The sequence below is a fragment of the Aedes aegypti genome, chromosome 3 (genome assembly GCF_002204515.2).
Source record: "Aedes aegypti strain LVP_AGWG chromosome 3, AaegL5.0 Primary Assembly, whole genome shotgun sequence".
Classification (NCBI taxonomy): domain Eukaryota; kingdom Metazoa; phylum Arthropoda; class Insecta; order Diptera; family Culicidae; genus Aedes; species Aedes aegypti.
This window is the reverse complement of record NC_035109.1, coordinates 3,611,229-3,635,685: the sequence shown is the minus strand read 5'-3', so window position 1 is coordinate 3,635,685 and position 24,457 is coordinate 3,611,229. Positions and strand designations below refer to the sequence as shown.

The 24,457-nt window shown below is 39.8% G+C and overlaps 1 protein-coding gene across 1 annotated transcript in view; it reads left to right on the top strand.

Annotated features, from left to right (window-relative positions):
- The first annotated feature begins 1,319 nt into the window (after nt 1-1,319).
- LOC5575371 (glycoprotein 3-alpha-L-fucosyltransferase A) overlaps nt 1,320-24,457 on the top strand; it is a 38,505-nt gene continuing 15,367 nt past the window's right edge. Inside the window, exons 1-2 of the mRNA XM_001661852.2 lie at nt 1,320-2,696; nt 24,273-24,354. Of these exons, the coding sequence (XP_001661902.2) occupies nt 2,611-2,696; nt 24,273-24,354 (168 nt within the window). The 5' untranslated portion in view covers nt 1,320-2,610. The remainder of the gene's footprint in view (nt 2,697-24,272; nt 24,355-24,457) is intronic.

Sequence of the window (24,457 nt, the reverse complement as noted above, 5' to 3'; positions counted from 1 at the left end):
CAAATAACACTCACTATATCCCCAACATTCCCGTTTTATCTGACAGCCTACTATGAGAAATTTTCTCTCATAAATAATTATTCTCTCACCATTTGGCGTTATCCTTTTACAGAGCACACTCTTTCTCGTCCTGTGCATACCTATTTTGTTTCATCGGTAAGGACATTGCACTGTTTGTATTTAGGGTAAACCTGAAACTCTCTGCGTGCTAACAACGTAGCAAAGGACGGAAAAAATGATACGTTTGCAAACAATTTTCCGCCAACCGATCCCTCTCGCTTTCCACTGCAACACGCTCAAATCAAGGTACACATGGTGTCGGATAAATTTTGTGGGAACCTTAGTTTAATAAATTTAATGCACATAAGAATCGTAAGTAGGATCAACTTATGACACTTTTAACAATAGTTCCATAATATTGACTAGGGTTGAGATATTGGAGGCTATCCATTGATTACGTAATAAATTTTTCGAGATTCTTAAAATACCTCCCCCCTGGTAGTTTTTTTTGTATGAAATTCGAATACAAATTGTAATTGTAATAATTGTAAGAAATTTCGAAACCCCGTCGCCCTTTACCCCTTACGTACTTAATGCAAGGCCCAGTGAAATAACAGAAGGATTGTTATATTTGTTCTAGTAGATTTTAGAGTGTGTCGAATACCTGTAGCTGTATGTATGCGATTATGGATTTAAAATCCAAATGGGAGATGACAATCTGCGCCACGGTAGCGAGATACATGTTACTGTTCTTTTGCCTGAGTAATATGCTATAGATAAGATTTTATAGAAAAATATTATCCTGTAAAATATTGTAAATCAATAGATAGGTACTGTTGATAAATAAGGGCTTAACTGGCATGAGCGATTTTTTTTCATCGATCCTCTATTGTAGATTGGACCAAGTGTTTTTAAAGGTTTCAGTAAACGTACCCCATTTTTGTAAATGGAACTGTTTTACACATTTGAAAAAGAAAGCATGTTTAAAAGGATAAAAAACTTTGATGTTAAATCTTGGAATGCTGAAACATTTAGTTGGTTGTGCTACAAAAGGGCCAGTTATGAGAAGGAGCTTGAAACGCTTCGCGGGCCGCACAAAATGAGGTGTACGTACGTTGGGCCGGTCTGCTTTAGTTTGTCTGTAAGTGCAATATCGAAAATCAAAGTAGGCTTTGTAGCTATCAGAATGTAATTCATCGAGATTGTTCCAATAGCGTACAAAATCCCTGTCCAGCCTGCTGCGTGAATTAACCCCTAAAGGACACCGCTAGCGCCGTACAGCTACATAATTTTGACATCCTGGCATTTTGCGTCTGTGTGCGGGTCTCTCGATATGTCCTTACAGCCTGTGCAATGCATTCCACGCGCTCCCTATCCATCCAACGTTTGCACATTGCGAGGGGTGAACGCGTTTTTGCAAAGCGTCTATCCGCGAGAGAACTGCTGAGAAACCGAGAGCGAACTTTTCATCCCCTTTCGATTTCTACCGCGTGATTACAGCTATGGGCCATTCTCGCGCTTTGTGCTCTCCAGCAGCACCAAACGGATCGCAGGAAGGAAAGCAGGCAGGCACCCATGTAGAGGCTATAGTTATCCGAAGGGTGCGTTGTATTTTCCCGTGGGTCGTGTCAGCGCCACTAGAGCGAGAAAGTTTTCCGCGAGTTGCAAAAATTGCTTTCCTAAAATTGGAACTTTTGATTAGGTTTTAGTTTTTTTTACGAACAATGGATAGAAATTGAGTTGGCGGTGAATACCACGAGAACTGTTGTGTGACGGCGAAAAAAGGGGCGTATAATTGTCAGACAGCGTGGACTTTTTTTGAGTGTTATCAATGCAGTGACAATACTCCTATTATATTTGGTGCCTGTAAAAACTAGAAACATAAAATTGTACTATTATCTATTGGAAGTAGTCGTTCAAATACTCTCCACAGTGATTGCTTTGATGGTTTCAAATACGGTCCGACATTACTCTGTGTGTTTGAACCAATTGTGATGCTTATCGAGAAGTACACGAGAGCTGAAAATGTTTCAATTTTGTATCAACTAGAACCAAACCGCTTGGCTGGCTGCGGTCAGCTATCGGAGTTTAGTCTTTATCCAAACGTGGCGCATGAAATATCGTCGTCGTGAGTAATTAACCGTGCAATAGTTACCATAGCAAGCGGTGCAAACGAGAGGAAAAAAATGTCACGCAGACGATACATTTGCATTCAATCACGGATTGCTTGGACTGTGTAGAACGTTTTGAAGAAGGCGAAGGTGATAGTTCCGGATTTCCCACGTTACATAAGTCTAGTGACATTTTGGCGGAGGCTCACCATATTTAATAACACTAGAAATCGATTACCTCACAATTGGAAGCATAATTAGGAAAAATCACATCATCAGGACGAATGTGAAATGAGAACATGCTCTAATTACGAGCCACTAGATGTCCGCCCACATTCCCGTTGTCTTCTCTGCCATCCAGTTGTCTGAATTGGGATTCTAAATAGCAGCAGACAACCACATCGTGTCATCGATAATCCTCAACATTTATTCGCAAAAAAGAGAAAGAAAGCTGAGACTGAACCTCATAATACAAACCCACATTTGAAATGCATCGATCATGAGATTTCCCAAGGTATCGCCGAAAAAGTGTTTCTTTCTTGTTTTATGTTTCGCCGTTCTTGTGCTGCTAGTTTTCAATTTAAGGTGAGTGTAACTGATTAACTACTTCCGCGTAGAATTGTGAAGTACTTTTCCACAAATATCGAACAACCCTCTCGACGAAAACCGAAACGCGTGTCATTGTTGATTTTCATCATGAACACAGGTGTGGTTCAGAGTTATTGGGAATATAGGGGGTGAGAATTAGAATGTGGGGAGTTACTCACGAAAAGGAGGACACTGCATTTTGGTAGATTGTGAAGTCCAAGGAAAACGAGAATAGACAAAACTCTATAATAGACAAAACTCTATACCGTATCTCGGTATTGAATTATATACATAAAAATAATATTTCATGGCTACCGCGTTTATCCCTTTATATACAGTTGCTTTAAAGACGAAATAAAGACCTTCATGTCATTTGCAGTTGGGGCTGTCCGAGTGGTTAGAGTCCGCGGCTACAAAACAAAGCCATGCTGCAGGAGACTGGGCTCGATTCCCAGTAGCCCCCCCCCCCTTTTCGTATTCGAATTTTTCTTCACTTCCATGGGCATCGAGTACCATCGTACCTGCAACACGATATACGAATGCGGAATTTGTATGAAAGCTCTCAGTCAATTACGAAGGAAAAGCTGAGAAGCATGTTTTGTTCCAGTGTGGACGTAAAGCCAAGAAGAAAAATAATGTAGTTTGCAGTTGTCCAACATTTTATGGCACATACGGTAATTAACCAAAATCTAGAATATGAGCCTATGTATGCTATAAAACGTTTGACTTTTACTGTGCGCCCTGTTTTCAAGTTGCCCGTGAGAGAGAGTGAGACAGCACCAACACACGGCGCACAGTAAAAGTCAAGAGAACAAAGGAATTTATGGCACGTACAGAGGCTCATTGTGGAAAGTGTGCCTACTGCGATTTATCAAACTGTGGAAAGTGCAGTACCAAGGGGCCGGATGTAGTACAGTAATAGAAATATTAGTAGTAGAAGGCTAGTGGCGCTGTTGTCATAAAACTGATTGACCTAATTATTACCCTTAATTGTTATTTTTCATTAATTGATCGATCCCACGGAATACAGGATGATTTCTTTTGGCCTTTGACACTTTGAGGCCCGGTGCTCACGCTGTTATATCGCAGCTAAGCCTAGAAGGATATTTCAGAAAGGAGGACATTTTGCTTTAGAGATTTTGAAAAAGGAGAACATTTCACAATTTTCCCCTACCAGACCACAAATTGGACTTTTTATAAAATTATTGTTTTTTTTTTTAAATACTGATGAATCATTCATAGAATACATTAGAAAAATTTGACAAAACAAAATAAGTGTAACGAAAGGGTGTAAAGCCATTTTAATATAGATAAAAATATCAACCACACAAACCTTGATTTTCTACTTTCTTAGACACAAAACTTAAGATTAGGGCAACTTCAGATGGTTGATGTCATTTTCGTATCCAACTATGAAATAGGTTGCTATGAGAATTGCAAAAGTTTTGATCTGTGGTTTCTTGAAAGGGAACATTAAATGAATGTGGTAGGTATTTTTTCGACTTTTCTAGCGAATTGTAAATTTAGATAAAGATCCAAGTAATTACACTCGTATTCTTCAGAAAAAAAAGTTGAGTGTTGATAATTTTCTAATATGAATTGATGACCAAAAAGGAGGCCATTGTCGTGACCAGAGCAACTCTAATTCAGGATCTTTTCTTTTGACGGCCGCAGTGGGGAAAACTCTCGCATTGTTTTTCTCTGCTGCTGCTTCTTCCAAGCGATACGTTTTTGCCAGGCTTCCGAATTCTCACTCACTCGCACGATAATGGATTTATCCCTCACAGCAATTTTCAGCGATCAGCTGCCTTGCGATTTTATCCGTCCACAAAACAAAGCGAAAATAGATAATTGCACATTTCCACAGCTGTGAGAAGTTTGTTTTCTCTTTCTCCGATCCATGGAGAATTTTTCTTGTATCCATCGCCACGAGCAGCAGTTGCTTTTATGCACCAAATTAACCACTCCTTTCGTCAAGTTGGTGTGGTAGCATGGTTAGCGTGCACGCATCGCGGTTGTTTTTAGCAATGTTCTAGGTTCGAATTCCGTCGCCGGCACTAGTTTACTTTACTTTTGTTTATCCACATAGTGATAATTCTCGGGAGCAGTTGGTGAGCGAAAATATGATGGAGTGAAAATCAAATTATCCACAGACTGGAGTGATTTTCGGTTATCCTCCATCGTAGCTCCAGGGAAAATTAGTGTGAGCGATAAAAGATGTTCACGCGAGGAAGCGAAAAAAGCATTCTCCTTACGTGCGAAAAATCGTAGATTTCGCATCATTGATACGAAAATTCAGAACCCTGGTTTTTGCCGACGCTCCGACTGGCAGAGGGCGGTGCCACCCGCTTACTCGCCGTCGGAGCGGAGTGGCTGATCGCTGCCACAATCTCGCTGCTGTTCCTGCTGCTCCTTCTAAACGATGCGTCATTCCGGTTACGACAATGTCCTCCCAAAGGATACCATCTGGTAAGCCTAATCGCAGCAAACTAGATGTTGGTCACACGAACAGCTGCGACATTAGCATTCTTAGGTTAATGCTTCTACTAGTACAGTCAACACTTCATATTGAAGGGATCATCGAGTAAGAAAGGTATCGAGTTATAAAACCTAAAACCAGTGCAAATGCGATCCAAGGGGCAATCGAGGTGAAAACTAACTTATGCTATAGTTCTCTAACTCGATATCGAGATACTACTGTCTTCATTTGGTTGCAATTATTTTGTGTTTCAGAACACGATATCTTCCTTAGTGATCCCTTCCATATATATTGAGTTATGGAGTTCGAAGGGGCTATCCAAGTAACCAAGAAATTCGATTTTAGTACAGTCGATATCGAGTAATGGAACTTCGGCACTCATATAGGTTTTACCTGGGAGGGAGAAACCAATACAAAATTTCTGTACGTCATAGTGAGCCGAGATTTCGCTGTCACGAACTGTCACTGTGAGCCCAGATCTCAAACATTGGACTAACATGAAATAAGCGCGTAACTGATTAAAACACATTTTCGTATTTCTTCAAAAGTGATTAAAATCGAATGAAAATCAATTCATGCACACAACGCAAGTAATGTCACGTGAGCACCATTTAATCTGATTAAACATAAAGCAATGAAAAACGCATCGTTCTACTTTTTCCAATAAAAATGAATATTTAGTGCATAGAAAACTATGGCCCTTTTTTCATGTTTGTCAGGAAAGATCGAAAGTGCACAACAAAAGGAAACTACCGATTTTCTCGAAGCCTGCCTTGATTGTTGTTGGTAAGCTGGAATTATCTTGGAGTTCAAAATAACGTTGTCTTATATTTCGTGTGTAGTATCGGTGCCTCCCTCCCAGGGTTTTACTATCCCTTTCGGGACGGACCATATTTGAGTGATTATTTCAAAATTTACCTTATAAACTCATAATCTCGTAGAACAAAACATTCTTTATTTTGGCTATTCTATCACTCCATGAACTTTTTAGGGTCAAATTCAGACCAGCACAATTGTGCTGGTCCGTCCCCAAGGCGGTCGATGTTCGAAAAAAAAAATATTTTTTTTATTTATTTAGAAAATTGTTCAAGTCATGCCTTTTTAAAAAAAATTGGACCCGTATTTTTTTATTTCGTCATTAGGGTGCTCTTTCGTGAGATAGGGTGACCCAAAAATTCAGAAACAATTATGTTTTTAATGCACATTGAAATTTAAAAAAAATAATGTACTTTAATTAATATGATTTTTTTTATAAATGAAACGAGAACAATGTACGAGATAAAAATACTTTATATTCTCTCTAAGATTCAAAGCATTACATGAAGATGACGTTTATCGAGATTATTCAAGAACTAGTCTACGTCATATGAAAATGGGTAAACATACATGTGTGAATAACTTCAAAACTAATTGGCTCTATCAAATCGTTTTTGTTTTGCTATGTTTGTTTATATTCTCCTAAATTATGTGGGATTTTTCCTCAAAAATAATTATGCAATAAAAATTAAAATTGAAAATAATAATAAACCTTCAAATTGTTCAGTGGAATACCTATAAATAAATGAAAACCGAATTGAGAACTATATCATTTTATTCCACTACAGTTTGTATCCTTTAACAGTTACGCATAATTCGACCTCCACTAGAATGGCGCATTTTTAAGTGCATAATAATTACCATAAAATTTCTTCTTCTTCTTTCTGACGCTAAAGAAGCCTGCTTCTCAACTTCTCATGAGCACTTCCACAGATATTAACTAACAGCTCTCTTTGTCAATCGACCAATGTTGCATGTGTATATCGTGTGACAGGTACGATCATACTCTACGCTCAGGGAAGTCAAGAAAATTCCCTTTACAAAAAGATGCTCGACCGGCTGGACTCTAACCTACGACCCTCAGCATGATCTTGTTTAGTATCTGCGGGTTTACCGTTATGGCTATCTGGCTCCCAATATCAAATTTACTTTATTTTATTTTTTACATCGAGTCTATTTGCTTAAAATGGAATTTAAGTCATTGTAATACAGTAGAGACCCGATTTTGTCAGCCCCCCAATGAATTTTAAGCTGACAAAATGGGGAACCTGACAAAATCGGGACATATATTTTGTTTCTGTTTTTCAAATTTTAGCGGTTGTAATATTTGCTTATGGACTACGTTTACGACCTACATAGCCTTTAAAGAAGGCGAGGGACATGGGCGTAGTCAGGGTTTTTTTTTGTTTATCAGGGGGAGAAAAGCGGCCCTCATAATTTCATTCTCAAATTTCGCGCCAAGGATCCCTTTGATCGGCAATTTTACTCTGGCCTGTAAGACAACCGGCATCAATCTGAATCTTAGTTCTACCTAACCGTTGAATTATCTAAGAATTTTTCCTGAGAAAAATCAAACGAAAATTTCTTTAGGTTTTTTTCCCAGAATTTCTTTTTAAAATGGCATTAGTAATATTTTAAGAAACTTTCTTTAGTTTGCGTTTTGTTTGTGTTCTTAGGGGTATTCATAAATGACATTCGATAAAGTCGTGAATAAATATCTGAAATTATTTCTATACCTATGGTATGATTAAATGCTTGAAAAAGATCTTCGTGAAATTCCTGGTCGAAATAATGAAAAATCTCGTGAGATGATTCCAGTAAGAATCCTTCATAATCTTAGCAATTTTGCAAAAAAATAGAAGTGCAATTAGAGGAATTTCTGAAGGAATCTCTAAGACAGTTTTAAGAGGAGTTTTTGAAACTATTGATGAGTCCTAGGCCAAACTACATTAAGAATACTGTGAGCAAATTTCATTAAAATGTAGTTTTGAAGGGATACTTTCAAGAGCTTATAGAGTTATTCAAGGCAGAAAACCAATAAAACATGACCAGCAAAATTTTAAAGGAAATCTTCGAGATATTACTTAAAAAAACCTGAAAGAATGTAAAAAAATGTGACCAATGAGTTAAATTTCCAGTACAAACGGTTACCTGGTTCTCTAGATATGTGCTCTTGAAATTTCGAGGTTTGGCTTCGATGCATCTTAACCTTTAGAGAAATTCTTAGAGGAATTCATGTATGAACCTTTATACCAAATTTCTTTTTCGTGAACTCAGCTGTGTTATTCGATTTTTTAATTTTAACAAATAATTGCCAGGTTGCCAAGTAACGAAGCACGATTTAATGATACTTGAGAATGTATGTAATTCGTTTGTCAACTACTCAGCTGTGCATATCTCCATTGCGGACTGTTGATAAAACCTTCGAACAATTTCTGGCAAGATGTTTTCAAAAAGTCTGATGTTTGGTAGACTTTTTAAGTTTTATAATCTACCATGATGTAACTACTGTATAAATACGAGTGCTGGAGACAATCTTTGAAGAATTCAAACAAAAGATTAATTCTCATAGTAAAATTGTTCTTTTGTACAGAGGATTGTCATTGCCCCCTCTGGCTACGCCCATGCGTGCATGACATCGAACATCGTCATCAGTATTTGTTAAGTACAAACATTATTAGTTTAATATTTGGCTCCTTCTGAGCATCCCTAGACGGTAGCATAATTTCTCCCAACCAAATTCACTCTCTCGAAAAGCTTAACGCTATCAGTTGTGGTGCGTATATACGCCTAGGTAATAATAAATCTCGCGTAACATTACTAAAGGACCTATCTAACATTGAGAGGCTCTCTTTGTTTACTTTCTCTTTCATTAATAACTGAGTCACATTAATCTCTTCTGTTGCTTTTTTTGTATGAAACGCTAGTCAAGGAAATTGACTTTCGATCTATAGTGAAAAACTTCCCAAAATCTTTAGTATTCCACTGTTATAATCAAAAGAGAACGAGAGAGGAGAGAATCTCTCATTTGTACATAGGTCCTTTAGTAATGTTCCGCGAGAAATTTTGGTTTTTGTTGCTATCGCTCTGTTCGCCATATGATCAGTACGCAATAAAGATCGATCACGAACGGTCGCCGGTTTTTCTCTAGCTCGCCGAATTAATTACGTATTTCTATACGTCGGTCCTAGAAGAATAAAGTGCACAGTAGTAACTGTTGAATAAATATTTACCTGTTTTCCCTTTACATCGATTGTGTTCTGTGTGACCTGAAAAGAAGATAGATACCTCGTGAACTTACCTGATCCTTGGTGAACCTAGAAGAGAAGAAATACTTACCAGAATGCTACAAACGTACGAAGAAATTAGTGCATAACTCTTTGAAAACCAACCGTCAAGTGTATAGCGTCAAGAAATTAAACGGAATAGAAAAGAAAGGAATTTATTTGGACCATAAAGTGAGCTAAGTGTCCAAAAGCAGTTAAGGGTTCGAACAGTATTAATGTGAACGGGTACTACATGACGAAGACAATTTTTGGATATATTCAAGATAGGCTGACAAAATCGGGTCAAAAAGCTGACAAAATCGGTTCAGTACTGTATTAGTTTTTAGTAGTGTGTAGGATTTAAAGAACTATGACGAATAGCTTACATATAACAGGGAATTCAAAAACCCATTTAAAAAGGATTGACAAAATCAGGTCAATAACCATATTAAAGAATGAATTTGATTTTTTAAATTGTACATACATATATTCCAGCTAATTTAAAAATTACATAGAACAATCAATTTTTTTAAATGTATTTAAATATTTGGAAACTACCAGATTTGAAAATAAAGACACTGACAATGCTTCTAATGAGACAATACAGAAGGCAGCTGCAAACAGTAGACTTTTTGATTTGCCATGAGCTTTTAAAGTTTCGCAATCGGTGTGACCGTTAGATTACTAGGGAAAATGTGAAGCTCGACCATACTCGTAAGTTTTGTTTTCCCTTTCGTTTCGGTTGCATGTACATTTTTAGCTGTCAATCCTACCGTGGAAAGTTTCCTGGAAAGCATTATGTACGATTATAGCCTTTAAAGGGAGCATCACACGAATCAACGGACTAGCATGCAACGCCAAATGGCACAATCGTAATACGTATCTGACGAAAAAAAATACTGCAGCGGGAATCGAACCTAAACTTCTTTGATCGATACTGCTAGTTACTTTGCAAAACTATACGCACGGCAATAAAGTACAGGTTTTTATTTTTAATATATCAGCTTATCTAAGTCTCGAAATTCGAGATTTGGACAATATATATTAAAACGTAAAAGGAATGAATCGATATTTTTAATATGAGCGGATAATCTGGACTCCATAACTTCATACATTGTTTAATAGTTAAGTAGAGTATTTCAAACGCATTTCATACATCATAAACAACATATTTGTGAGTAATACCAGCAGGGGCCTTCCTTAGCCGAGTGGTTAGAGTCCACGACTAAAAAGCAAAGCCATGCTGAAGGTGTCTGGGTTCGATTCCCTGTCAGTGCAGGATCTTTTCGTAATGGAAATTTCTTTGACTTCCTTGGGCATAGAGTTTCATCGTACCTGCCACATAATATACGAATGTGAAAATGGCAACTTTGGCAATGCAAGCTCTCAGGTAATAACTATGGAAGTGCTCATTGAACACTAAGCTGAGAAGCAGGCTCTGTCCCAGTGAGGATGTAATGCCAAGAAGAAGAAGAAGAAGACCAGCATGGGCTGCATACATCAAAAAGTATGCCATTTAAAGGACTCTGTGGTTCGGAAGCAAATAGTAAATAAAGGTTTTCAGCTTCAGTTGTCAAATTTCATAAATATCATCGCAGATATTGAACCGGCATACATTGTAGAACACCAAAATGGATTAACGCGTCAACATGGTATTGATCGATTATCAAAGCAAGGGGAAACTCAAAAATTACTTCCATTGTTTTAAGTCAATCTAAATCCTCCCCATGTCCACTATCACGCTTTTTCCCACATGTACTGTCGCACTTTCATACACCTCCACTCCCCTAAATGAGTGACGTAATTTTTGAACGTTCCCCTAAACTTTTATTTTGTCTTAAATTTTGCTAAAGGAGATTTAAAACATTAAATGTGATTCCGAATCTATTTCAAATATGGACATATAAAAAATAAAAGTTTTTAAACCAAAGCTATGAGTTTCTGTTACATAGTTTTCGAACGGTACATCATCCTTATGATTCGTGGAGTTCTGTTTGATCTTTCGACCTTGGCACTTGCTTTTCCCGGGGCGAGCGACGAGGGCAGGATCAAACATGTCGCGCGTTGGTCTAGTAAGTGAAAAAGTGGCGTGATCGGTGAGTTCGGTTGGAGTAACTGAAAAAGTGCCGCGATCGGTTAGTTCTGTTTGATCCTTCGACCTTGACGCTTGCTCCTGGGCAGTGCGTCAAGAAAGCCCGAACAGTTTTTTTTTATTCTTTTTGGGTCGCGCGCTTATTTTTTTTTCCTGAGTGCTTTTTTATAGCCGAGCAAACGAGTGAAGCCGAAAGTGGATTGTGGCTGCTCAGTCAAGGATAACGGATCAATTGGTGAGCTCGTTTCATGCTACTATTTCTAATCTATAAAATATGTATGACTGCACATTCAATCGTTACAATTGTGGGATGTAAATATGATTTTTCAACAAACTATGGATGGTTCGTAACTGTGAGTGTCGACACAAACTCTGATTCATGATTTATTTATGTTTAACATTTTTTTTTCAGAACACCTCTTATATACCTTTATTTTTGTAATTAAAAAAACTTTGAATGGTTCGACACTACAAGTGTAGACTTGCGAAAGGTTCACTTTATTCAACAAACTTTGGATGGTTCGCCACTGTAAGTGTCGGCATAAGAATAAGAGTGTTCTATGATGTCCCAACCAATCGAGTTTTTTGTTTCTTTTCAAATGAGTAAAATATAATAACACATGCTTTCGTCCTGACAGCTGTAGGAATGTTACATTTAGGTATTTGTTCAACAAACTTTGAATGGTTCGTCACCTCAAGTGTCGGCATAATTTTCCTCGACATAGAAATTGTTCATATCAAATGAAAATATCATATTTACATATAAGCATGTATATATCTCACAAATCATTGTTTATCATGGTCTAATCGCTTATCAAAGTGAATCCTATGACCCAATGATCCTCCCCATTAACAAACATCCCTCCCAGTAACCTTTGTGGAGATGCAGAGGCAAACACGGTCTCCAAAAAGCAAAGGTTACACACTAACATTCCTTCCCCCAATCCCACCTGACTGCAAGGACGTGGCCGGCGCCGTTATTGACCCTGTATGAATAGAGGCACTGAATTATGCACACTGAAGAAGATTATGGCCAATCCCAGCCGAACTTCTAGTTGATTCTTTGTGCATTTTCACTGACTTCGGTCAATCACGGAATAGCAACCATTGATATGTGTAGTCAGTCTAAGCTAAGCTAAGCTAAGCTAAGGTACATCATCCTTATGATTCGTATGAAATCACTCATTCATGTTTTAATGCAATACTATGCACTATTGTGGACATTAGAACCAGATTCAGCCACTTATTTCGATCAAAATACTGAAAATGAAAATTGGTAGTCTACAACAGCCCGGTGCTAGGCAGCCATGTTTTCGAGGTCAGCATCAAACTCAAGAACAACAACGAACAATGGCGTAATCATATTAGGGAAATTTTTCTTCGATATTTAAATGCGTTCCACACTAACCATATCAACTCTAATTAACTTGCATGAACTACCAGCACAATTGTGCTGGTCCCACTTTGTCCCTCCAGAAATATTTGCTGTGTGAATCAATTCTCATTTGGTCTTCACCATTTCAAAGAATGACTCTTTCACTCTCGATTCGTACCTGTGCATACCTAGAAAAAACGAATAGTTGAAAAGTTGCGACAGATAAAACTTTTTCAATTCTTACGGTGTTTGTTTACTTTTTGTTTACCCTGAGCTGGTGTTTTCTAAACACGATGTAAACAAAAGCTGTTGTGCTTGATTACAAGTATCAATGATAATTCAATAATCGAAATGGAAAAAGTTTAGTAAAACAATGATTTATTGGCTGAAATAGTCATTCGATGTCAAGGGTGCCGAACAGCACAATTGTGCTGGTTCGTCCCGAAAGGGCTATAGTATCGTAAACCGGGGGAAATTGATCAATAACGGGTGTTCAGTAAAAAATGAGAACGATTTCAATACCATTCCGTAATTAAAGTTAAGAGCGTATTTAAATGGGTGGTATGTTTCTTTTCGCTCGGATGCTGTCAGTTCAATCGAAGATGGCGTCGAAACAGCAAGCACTCCATGTGCGTGTTGTACGGTTTTACCTACGTGCCAAAAGAAAGAAACCCGACCAACTTGCTCCAGTACCGTTCCGTTGAAGATTTTTGCGGCTCCATCAGTTCCCTAGTATACAAAAATAATTGGCGGGCAAAAGATACGAATCAGTTGACCACGAGGATCCGGAATTGTAAAATACTGAATTCGTTGAAAAAAAAAAACACATGGTTTTTAACTGTATTACTGAAAATATAAATTTTTCATTGAACTATTCTACAACTTTTTGTAAAATATCCATAGAAATTCAGATATTATCAAATCTATTTCAATAAAATCAGTAAACAAAAATTGTTGATCTCAATAAGTTTACATACATAAAACTTAAAATAAAAAGTTCAGGAACATTTGCCTACTATTTTTTCAGTTTTCAGTGGCTATGAAAATGTGAGTGAGAGTACAAGCCGGTCATTGACGGCCATCTTTGAATTCCGAGATATTTCGCCTTAAGACACTACACGTTAATGCTTCCAATCGGCTGTTAGCCCTTTGAAGGAAGCACCACACTAGACAACGGACTAGCATGCAACGCCCAGTGGCACAATCGGAAAAAGTTCCTCAAGAAAGATTTTCGGCCTGAAGCGGGAATTGAACCTACACTTCTTCACACGATGCGCCTAGATGCCTTGGTTACACTAACCACACAGCTACGATCCCGTAAGCAAAACGAATGCAAAAGTTCATATTATTTGAATGACACTTCATGACAGAGTAATTTTCGTTGGAATCGAGGACATTTGAGGCTTTATCACTTGATGACGTTTCAAAGAGTTTGCCACTTATCATTAACAGTCTAGGTTTAGTAGAACTTGTATTAGATCTAAAAACTTTAAGCGAAAATAATGTTTTACTAATTGGGTCCATTTTGAATACAAGAGGTCAGAAATTTCCATATGAAGATAAACGTCTAGACTTTAGAGGTATGCAACACCCTTTAAGATTTTAAGTAATTTGTTCTATTTTGTACGAAAGATGCTTATTTTTCTAATCTAATCTAAACGCTTGCACAGCCAATATTGAAGAGCATCCTGGAAATACCTAAATTTATTCAGGTATTTTCATGTCAGTGTTAATATTTGCTGAATATCAGCGATATGATACAAATATTAAAATGGCTAGGCCCACTGTGCAGACATTGGGGTTGAAGACAATTGAAAAACTCATGAGGATTAGGTTATTCATGCATGAATAAACTAATAGACAAAATATTTTCAATTCAAGGAATGAAGAAATGGGGACAACCGTACCAAGGTTAAAGGTAAAATCGTTGGGAACGCCACGCTAAGAATATCAAACTCCATTGTCGTTCTCCTGGGCTTCCTCATGGCCTGACTCTAGAGCCCTTGGCCTTGCTCGCTCTCTGAAACGAGATGAAAACTTATTTGCCTCTTAACCGAACTTAACCGAAACTTTTTCCCGTAAAACTGCAATTTGATCAGAATTTATAATAATGGGTATTAAAAACTAATCTCACTAGACTTCAGTAGTGTACAAACATTAGACGTTTTTCTATTCCTAGATCGTGGATTCCGCTGTTACTTTCAAATGATTGCATGGGTTGTGCTACTCTTCCCCGAATAGCCCATTTCCCCGAAAAGTTTTTGGCACACATTATAATCATAACATTATACATTTCAAGGTGGTGAACGTACTGGTCACCTAATATCTTTTTTTGATTGGCGGTTCTTTCAAGTTTTACCGTCCTCAGCATTTTTGGCAATATGTATATAGCCGATATTGACCAAATACACCCTACTTCTGATTGCTTATCGTTCTTTCTAGTTCACCACCTACCACTGAAGACTACTAGAGCACCTATTTGAACTGCACAATTTTTCGGGGAAACGGTTCATTTGGGGGAACGGATCATACGGGGAAATGGCTTTCGGGGAAACAGTCATTCGGGGAACTGTCGTTCGGGCAACCGACAATCGGGGAAAAGTAGCACAACCATTGCATGTTGCGCTTGAGGCTATTAACAGTAGGTTTTCGGTGGTCAGCAAAGACAACATTTTTTAATGTAATTCTGGTTGGTCCATCCACAAGCCAAAACCACTTCCTGACTGAATTCAGGCTCACACAATGCAATGACCGAAGTTCATCGTTTTTGGAAACAGCAACACTGGGCTTGAAGAATCTTCTTAGTAAGATCAATTTGCACTACCGCCATGCGGAGTGACATTTGGGTTGATTCTACGACTGGCGTGAAGTGACAATTGTCGGCGTCGTATAGCGAGGTGACAATTCTCGACTCGAGTGAAGTGACTCTCTGTTCAATCCAAGCAATCTACATTGATCGCAGTAACCACTGTCTGCGACCAGGGAAGAAAATTTTTGATTCGAAGTGTAAATGTCAAATAGAATAAACGTATTTGTACTTAGCTCTAACAAGCTCTAGTTATTTTCCGGAAGCATCTGGAAAAGTACTTCCGCTGATTTGGAAGTACCTGGAAGAACACTTCAGCTGGCGACGAGGATTATTCTGGATTGTCAAGAGCTCCAGAATTGAACCCGAGGAAGGATGGCGACGAACGAAGAACTCCAAGCGGCGATTGTGCAGATGACCCAGCTACTCCAACGGTTGGCCGTTCCTCAAGCAACCAACCCAGAGCAAGTATTGGAGTCCCTGTCGACCAACATTAGTGAGTTCTGTTTCGATCCGGAGAACGGCACCACTTTCGACAAATGGTTTGCCCGTTACTCGGATCTGTTCGAAAGCGATGCACGAAGCCTGGACGACGGAGCCAAAGTTCGGCTCCTACTCCGGAAGTTGGACACGTCCTCGCATTGTCGCTACGTCAACTATATCCTTCCGACGCTACCGAAGGACGTCACGTTTGCCGATACCATCAAGACGCTCAAGAAAATCTTCGGCAGGCAGACCTCCGTTTTCCACAAGCGCTACCAGTGCTTGCAGCTGGTGAAATCCGAGTCGGAAGACATCATCAGCTACGGTGGCAAAATCAACAGGGCGTGTGAAGAGTTCGAGTTTCAAGACTTGAAGATCGACCAGTTCAAGTGCTTGATGTTCGTCTGCGGTCTCAAGGCTCCACGCTACGCAGACATTCGAGCAAGGCTTCTTTCCCGCATCGAAGGTGAGACGGCACAAGCGCCGGTAACACTCCAAACGCTGATCGACGAATTCCAGCGAATCGTCAACCTCAAGTCGGACACCACGATGATCGAACATCAATCAAGTTCGAAAAACTCGGTCCGCAGCGTCTCCGAGAAGAAAACCGGCCATCATCAACGTCCATCGAAACCGGAAAGCAAGTCCGTCCCACGAACTCCCTGCTGGCAGTGCGGACAAATGCACTATGTCCGCGACTGTCCATTCGCCGACCATCTCTGCAAGGTATGTAACCGCACCGGCCACAAGGAAGGCTACTGTACCTGCATCAAAAAGTCTTCAAGCGACTCTTCAACTCAACCCGGAAAGAAGAAGATCAAGACCGGTTCCAGATCTCAAGCCAAAGGAATCTTCGTGAAGCACATCGCAAACAGCACTCCAAAGCGTAAGTACGTGACCATCACCATCAACGACGTCGCTATTTCGCTGCAATTGGATTCCGCAAGCGATATTACCGTGGTTTCCAAGACAACATGGCAACAACTGGGACGACCGAAGCTGGATCCGTCATCGATCGAAGCATCCAACGCATCCGGTGGACCGCTCGCCCTCATCGGCGAATTCCATTGTGAAGTCACCCTCAACGGTATGGTCAAGCGTGGCAAATGTTTTGTCACCTCATCACCGGACCTCAACGTGTTGGGGATTGATTGGATCGACGCGTTCAACCTGTGGTCGATTCCATTCGACACGCTCTGCAGTCAAGTTGCAGCCGAAACCCGACCATGCTTCGACGAAGTAACAGCACAGCTTCAAGCCAACCATCCAGCGGTTTTTGACAACTCGCTGGGACACTGCACCAAAACTAAGGTAAAGCTTTTTCTCAAACCTAACGCAAAACCCGTTTTCTGTCCGAAGCGCCCGGTTCCGTTCAACACCATTTCGCTGGTGGACGCCGAGCTGACACGTCTCCAATCGCTGGGAATCATCACGCCGATCGATTTCTCGGAGTGGGCCGCTCCGATCGTTGCAGTTCGCAAGCCGAATGGTAAGGTTCGCATCTGTGCGGATTATTCTACTGGACTCAACGAAGCGCTGGAGGCCAACCACTATCCTCTGCCTACACCGGAGGAGATCTTCGCACAGCTCAACGGGAGTGCCGTGTTCAGCATCATCAGCATCATCGATCTCTCCGATGCGTACCTGCAGGTGGAAGTAGATGAAGAATCGAAGAAACTTCTCACCATCGCCACGCACCGGGGTCTTTTCCAGTTCAATCGCCTCGCCCCAGGGGTGAAGTCGGCGCCAGGAGCATTCCAACGGCTCGTCGACACGATGATTGCTGACATTCCTGGTGTTCGATCGTTCCTCGACAAGCTTCTCAAGAAGGATTCAAAGTGGCAGTGGAACTCCGATTGCCAGCGGTCATTCGAGCAGTTCAAGCAAGTCCTGCAGTCCGATTTGTTGCTGACTCATTACGACCCGAAGCTACCAATCATCGTTGCGGCGGACGCATCCAGTACGGGTATCGGTGCAGTCATCTTCCACAAATTCCCCAACGGGTCTCTCAAGGCTATCCAGCACGCGTCAAGATCCCTCACTCCGGCGGAGCAGGCCTACGGACAGCCGGAAAAGGAAGCACTTGCGCTCATCTACGGGGTAACGAAGTTTCACAAGTACCTCCTGGGACGCCGGTTCACTCTCCAGACGGACCACAAGCCGCTCCTATCAATCTTTGGTTCAAAGAAGGGAATTCCATTGCATACCGCAAATCGTCTTCAACGGTGGGCGTTGATGCTGCTCAACTATGATTTTGAAATCCAGCACGTGTCCACAAACGACTTTGGTTGCGCCGACATGCTGTCCAGATTGATCGACCGTTCTAAGCAGCCAGAGGAAGATTACGTCGTCGCAGCGATTTCCCTAGAAGAAGACATGGTGAGCATTATTCGTGACACTATCAAGCAAGTACCAATTTCATTCGCAGCGATCCAATCTGCCACGAAGGCAGATAAAGCACTACAAGCGGTGCTCAAATTCATCCGTGAGGGTTGGCCAAACGAAGCACGGTCAATCACAAACCCAGACGTTCGTCCTTACTTCACCAGGCAGGACTCCCTCACCCATGTCGACGGGTGTATTTTGTTCCACGACAGAGTTGTCGTTCCGAGCAAATTCCGACGGCAAATCCTGAAGCAATTCCATCGCGGACATCCAGGCATAGTTCGCATGAAATCTATTGCACGAAGTTTCGTCTACTGGCCGGGAATCGATAACGACATCGAGGATTTCGTCCGGCACTGCGTCCCCTGCTGTACTGCTGGAAAAACACCGGTCAAGACAACGCTCGAATCATGGCCCATGCCGGACAAGCCGTGGTCACGCATCCATATCGACTACGCTGGACCTGTGGATGGCGTGTTTTACCTGGTGGTAGTCGACCCGTACACCAAATGGCCTGAAGTGTACGCAACGAAAACCACAACGACCAAAACAACGATGAAGCTGCTCACAAACAGCTTCGCAACTTTCGGTATACCAGAAACCATCGTCTCGGATAATGGAACACAGTTTACCAGTCACGAGTTCCAGTCGTTCTGCGAGCAGCAAGGTATTCACCACATCCGCACTGCACCATACCACCCACAGTCAAACGGGTTAGCAGAAAGGTTCGTGGACACCCTGAAGCGCACCCTACGCAAAATTCGGTCGGGAGGAGAAACACTGGAAGAAGCATTGCAAACGTTTCTGCAAGTGTATCGCACAACACCAACGGCTGACCTCGGTGGAAAGTCTCCAGCGGAGGTGATGTTTGGACGGCCGATCCGCACAATTTCGTCCATGATACTTCCACCAAGTTATTCCACTGCAGCAGCTCAGTCGAAGGCAGAGAGTCAAAACCAACGATTCAACAAAAAGCACGGAGCAGTTTCAAGGCAGTTCGCTCCCGGTGATTCTGTGTATGCTCAAGTCCATCAAGGTAACTCTTGGCAGTGGCATGCCGCCACGGTTATCGAGCGTATCGGGAGAGTGAACTACAACGTGTTCCTGGAGGATCGTCAGCGGCTAATACGTTCGCACACCAACCAGTTGAAGCAAGGTGCGGCCGTGTCTGTTCCAGATCGTGACGCAAACCAAGGTCCAAGCCCACTGTCGGTATTCTTCGACGGTTTTGGCCTAGACGTACCATCTGCAGCCGTTCAAGCAACAGCAACGAATCCTGATCCTTCCATCCCTCAAAACGAGAATGACCTGAGTCTTCAAGCGGAGGAAACCGACGAGTCGCAGTACTACACCGAAGGCAGCGATGAAGAAGATAAAGGCAATCCGCCGCAGTTGGATCCAGCACCAGTACCAAGTACGCCTCTGGCAAGGGAACGACGACAGATCCGTTTGCCAGCTAGGTTCAAACCCTACTGGATGACTTAAGGGGGGAGATGTTCAATCCAAGCAATCTACATTGATCGCAGTAACCACTGTCTGCGACCAGGGAAGAAAATTTTTGATTCGAAGTGTAAATGTCAAATAGAATAAACGTATTTGTACTTAGCTCTAACAAGCTCTAGTTATTTTCCGGAAGCATCTGGAAAAGTACTTCCGCTGATTTGGAAGTACCTGGAAGAACACTTCACTCTCCATTTGATTCACACGGCGAGTCACTTTTTTCTGAGAACACTGTATTTTAACGCATAAAATCAAATCAAAATTCTCTATAAACATTCTCTCATCTAATTCCAACTGTAATGATGTCGAACAGTTTGGTAGTTTGGTAGTGGATTTCCATGTATTTACATTACTCATTATCAAAAATTCCCCAACACCAATAATTGACATTCGATTCGATTTTTCTAGGGATTTCTTTAAGAAATTCTCTACAGATTGTGCTTCCCGAAATTTTTGGAGGAATTCCATAATGTTTTTTTTTGTGATTTCTTAATAAACTCGTCCAGTGTATATTCTTTAGTTTTTTTTTCAGGACATTCCAAGTTTACAGTTATTACAAGTATTTCTTCAGAATCTGTTCCAGGAGAAAGCAAGTTTTTTTTCAGAATTTGTTGGATATCCAGGAAAAAAATCTTAAGTCTATGAAACCCAAATATAGTTTTATGCCATTTAATTCCACTACAGTTATTTTGTCCTTTGGCAGATACGCGAATTTCGACCTCAACTGTAAGGCCGTCTCAGTGTCGTGTACTACTAAATTCGGTTTTCATTTACTTATTGGTGAATCAAAAATGTAGATTTGAGTACCCTTTAATACCTTTTCATTCCGCCCTAATGGCTTTCTTTGGCAGATTCGCGTATTTCGACTACCACTTGTAGTCTTCTTCAGTGGAGGCTGAAGAAGGCTGCAAGTGGTAGTCGAAATACGCGAATCTGTCAAAGAAAGCCATTGGGGCGGAGTTGAAAGGTACAAGGTTCTCAAATATACATTTTTTATTCTCTATTGAGATTCTGCTTAGAGGGTTCGAATACATTAAAAAGAGTTACTTATTGGTATTTCACTAAACAGCTCAAAGATTTATTCTCAGAAAATTTTAATGTTTTTAGGTACGTCACGGGAACGATTTGTAGGTACCGTAAAAAGGGGTAACATTGATTGGTAAAATGTAAGAATCTACATTTTTTAATGAAATATTTCAATGCATGAAGAATGCTTTTTTTCTTATATTCATGAGCTTATCAAAGTTAAAGTTTCTGCGAGAATTTAGTTTTGTTCATGCGTATATTTTCAACTTTTCGAAACATTCATTTCCACGATTATAGATGACACTACCGAAGATGATATATGGAAAAAGCTGTTTTCACTAAAAATTGTACAGCCATAAACGACTCCGTTGTCAAGTTTATTATAAGTCTGTTCAATTTAGCAAAATTAACGAATTTCTATAAATAGTGCAGAATTTTCTTATGAATTGCCTAGATTCAGGCGTGTTCCGGGAATCATGGTGTTTTTAATTTTAAAATAACTCAAAAACTTTACGTCTTGTAGGGGTTTGACCTGCATATTCGGCTTTAGAGGCTGTGATTTTAGAAAGTATCGGTATGTTCAGTTTTACCAAACATTGTTACACCATTTCAACTAAATATACCCTGTCCACATTCTTTCAAACGTTACTGTAAAACGGGGTAACTTTGATAGTTTTTTCGAAGAAAACTTGAAAATTTATGCATGCTGTTTCAAAGAATTATAATTTATATTTTTAAAACAAATACTGGCATCCTACCTTTCGATTGCAGTTGATAGATTGCCAAAATATTTATTTTGAATGGATATATAATTTTCCATATAATCGAAAGTCAGTTTTCTGTTTTGGGGTAACATTGATAATGGAGCATAAATCGAAAAAAATTGAATGAATTACGTAACATTTGTATGACATTGCATACCTCTAGGCGTTTAACGTTATATGGAAATCTCTGACTTAGATTACAAAAATGGTCCCAGTTTGTGAAAATGCTTTTCACCAAGAGATATGAGACCATATTCAAGTTCTATGATAACCAGGCTGTCAAAGATAAGTGACCAACTATTCAAAACTACATCCAATTGTGATCGTAGAACAGATTGTAAGCGTTTCAAACATGCTAAAATCGTATCAATTTTTAATATTCGTATATAAAGCCTCAAATGTTCTCGATTCAAATAAAAATAGCTCTTATATGAAGTGTCATACTAATATTCTTTAATTTTGCTTAACAGATTAACAGAAATTATGATATTTCGTTTAGTATGTGGTGGGTAACGCACTATCAAAGTTACCCGCATTATCAAAGATTCCCCGTTTTACGGTACCGTAAAAGGAGGTAACATTGATCGGTAAAAAGTGTGAATCTACATTTTTCAATGAAATATTTCAATGCATGAAGAATGCTTTTTTTCTTATATTCATGAGCTTATCAAAGTTAAAGTTTCTGGTAGAATTTAGTTTTGTTCATGCGTATATTTTCAAATTTTTGAAACATTGATTTCCATGATTATAGATGACACTACCGAAGATTACAGAAGAAGATGATAAAAGCATGGAAAATACTAAATTGTACAGCCAAAAACGACTCCGTTGTCAAGTTTATTATAAGTCTGATTAATTTAGCAAAATTAACGAAAAAAATAGTGCAGAATTTTCTTATGAGTTGCTCAGATTTAGGCGTGTTCCGGGAATCATGGTGTTTTTAATTTTAAAATAACTCAAAAACTTGATGTCTTGTAGGGGTTTGACCTACAGTGCTGTTCTCAATAATAGCAGCGCATGTCGATTTTCATACAAAATGCTCAACTTTGACATGCTGTAGTTTTGTTCCCTTTGAAGCAATGGAGCTGAAATTTTCTCCACAGAACTACAAATATGATCAATTTTGTAACTACAAAATTTCAGTTTTTTCTGAGTCCCTGCCGAAAAGTGAGACACTAGGTGAAATTTTTCGAAAAAATAGCAGTTTTTCATTTTAAAACTTTTCTTCTACAAATATTTTAAACATTTTCGGTTTAGGTGTAGGTTTGATAAGTAGGAGGAGATTGTTCCAATGGTAAGTGATATACAATTTAAAACTATAATGTCAAGCCGAAATTCAAATTTTTAAAACTGCTATTTTTTCGAACAATTTCACCTATTATCTCACTTTCCGGCAGGGGCTTAGAAAATTTTGAAATTTTGTGTTTACAAAATTGGGCAGATTTGTAGTTCTGTGGAAAAAATTTCAACTCGATTGCTTGAAAGGGAACAAAACTACAGCATGTCAAAGTTGAGCATTTTGTATGAAAATCGACATGCGCTGCTATTATTCAGAACAGCACTGTACATATTCGGCTTTAGAGACTGTGATTTTAGAAAGTATCGGTATGTTCAGTTTTACCGAACATTTTTACACCATTTCAACCAAATATCACCTGTCCACATTTTTTCAAACGTTATTAAAACTTGAAAATAGTTGCTTTATCTTCATATCACGGAGATAATAGCTCTAGAATTCAACTTTGTAAAAATAGTGACTCTAGTAACTTTTTGAGTGACTTTTTAGCTCTTCTTCTTCTTCTTCTTGGCATTATGTCCTCACTGGGACAGATCCTGTTTCTCAACTTAGTGTTCTTATGAGCACTCCCACAGTCATTAACTGAGAGCATTGTTTGCCAAAGTCGCCATTTTCGCATTCTATATCATGTGGCAGGTACGATGATAGTCAAGGGAAGTCAAGGAAATTTCCGTTACGAAAAGAGCCTGGGCCGACCGGGAATCGAACCCAGACACCTTTGGCTTTGCTTTGTAGTCGCGGACTCAACCACTCGTCTAAGGAATGCCCCATGAGTTTTTGATGACCAGGTCGAAAATAGTATTCAAGCCACTAAAAAGTGCCTCGCTACCAGCACTGACTTGGGTACTTTAGGGTTAAGAATAAGGAGACAGTACAATCTTATGATTTGTTGCGCCTTTTGCTTTCACTCCTACAAACGATACTGGTCGTGGGAGCCAAATTTAATGGCAAATAAATTGGAATGAACCAATCTGCCCGATTCGCTTCCAGAATTATTAATAATTCAGTTTGGGGACGACGGTGGCCGCCCTGCGTGAGAATGGTATCGATTTACCAAAACTCAACCTCCACCCCATCCTACGCACAAACCCTTCCCCCCATAATATTGGAAAATATCCCACATACCTAGTAGCGACATAGCGGTAGTACATGGCGTTTCGGAATAATAATCACATTTTCATTCTCTGTTTTTGTTCTCGCGCACGTTGGAACTGTCGGACGGAATGCAAATCGGACTCATTGACCCTTCGAATGGTGAATGGAAAAAAAAACACAAAATAACAGGGAGCTAAATAGCAAATCAACACATCCCATTTATAATCGCGATGAGTACCAGGTGGAGTACAACAATCACGTTAAGGATGATGTAAGTATGAACAAATTATTATATTTTTTATATATTATATCAGGTTTTGTTCATTTTGTTTTTTCGTACACGTACGTCGTTTTCGTACGTTTGAAAATTCAGT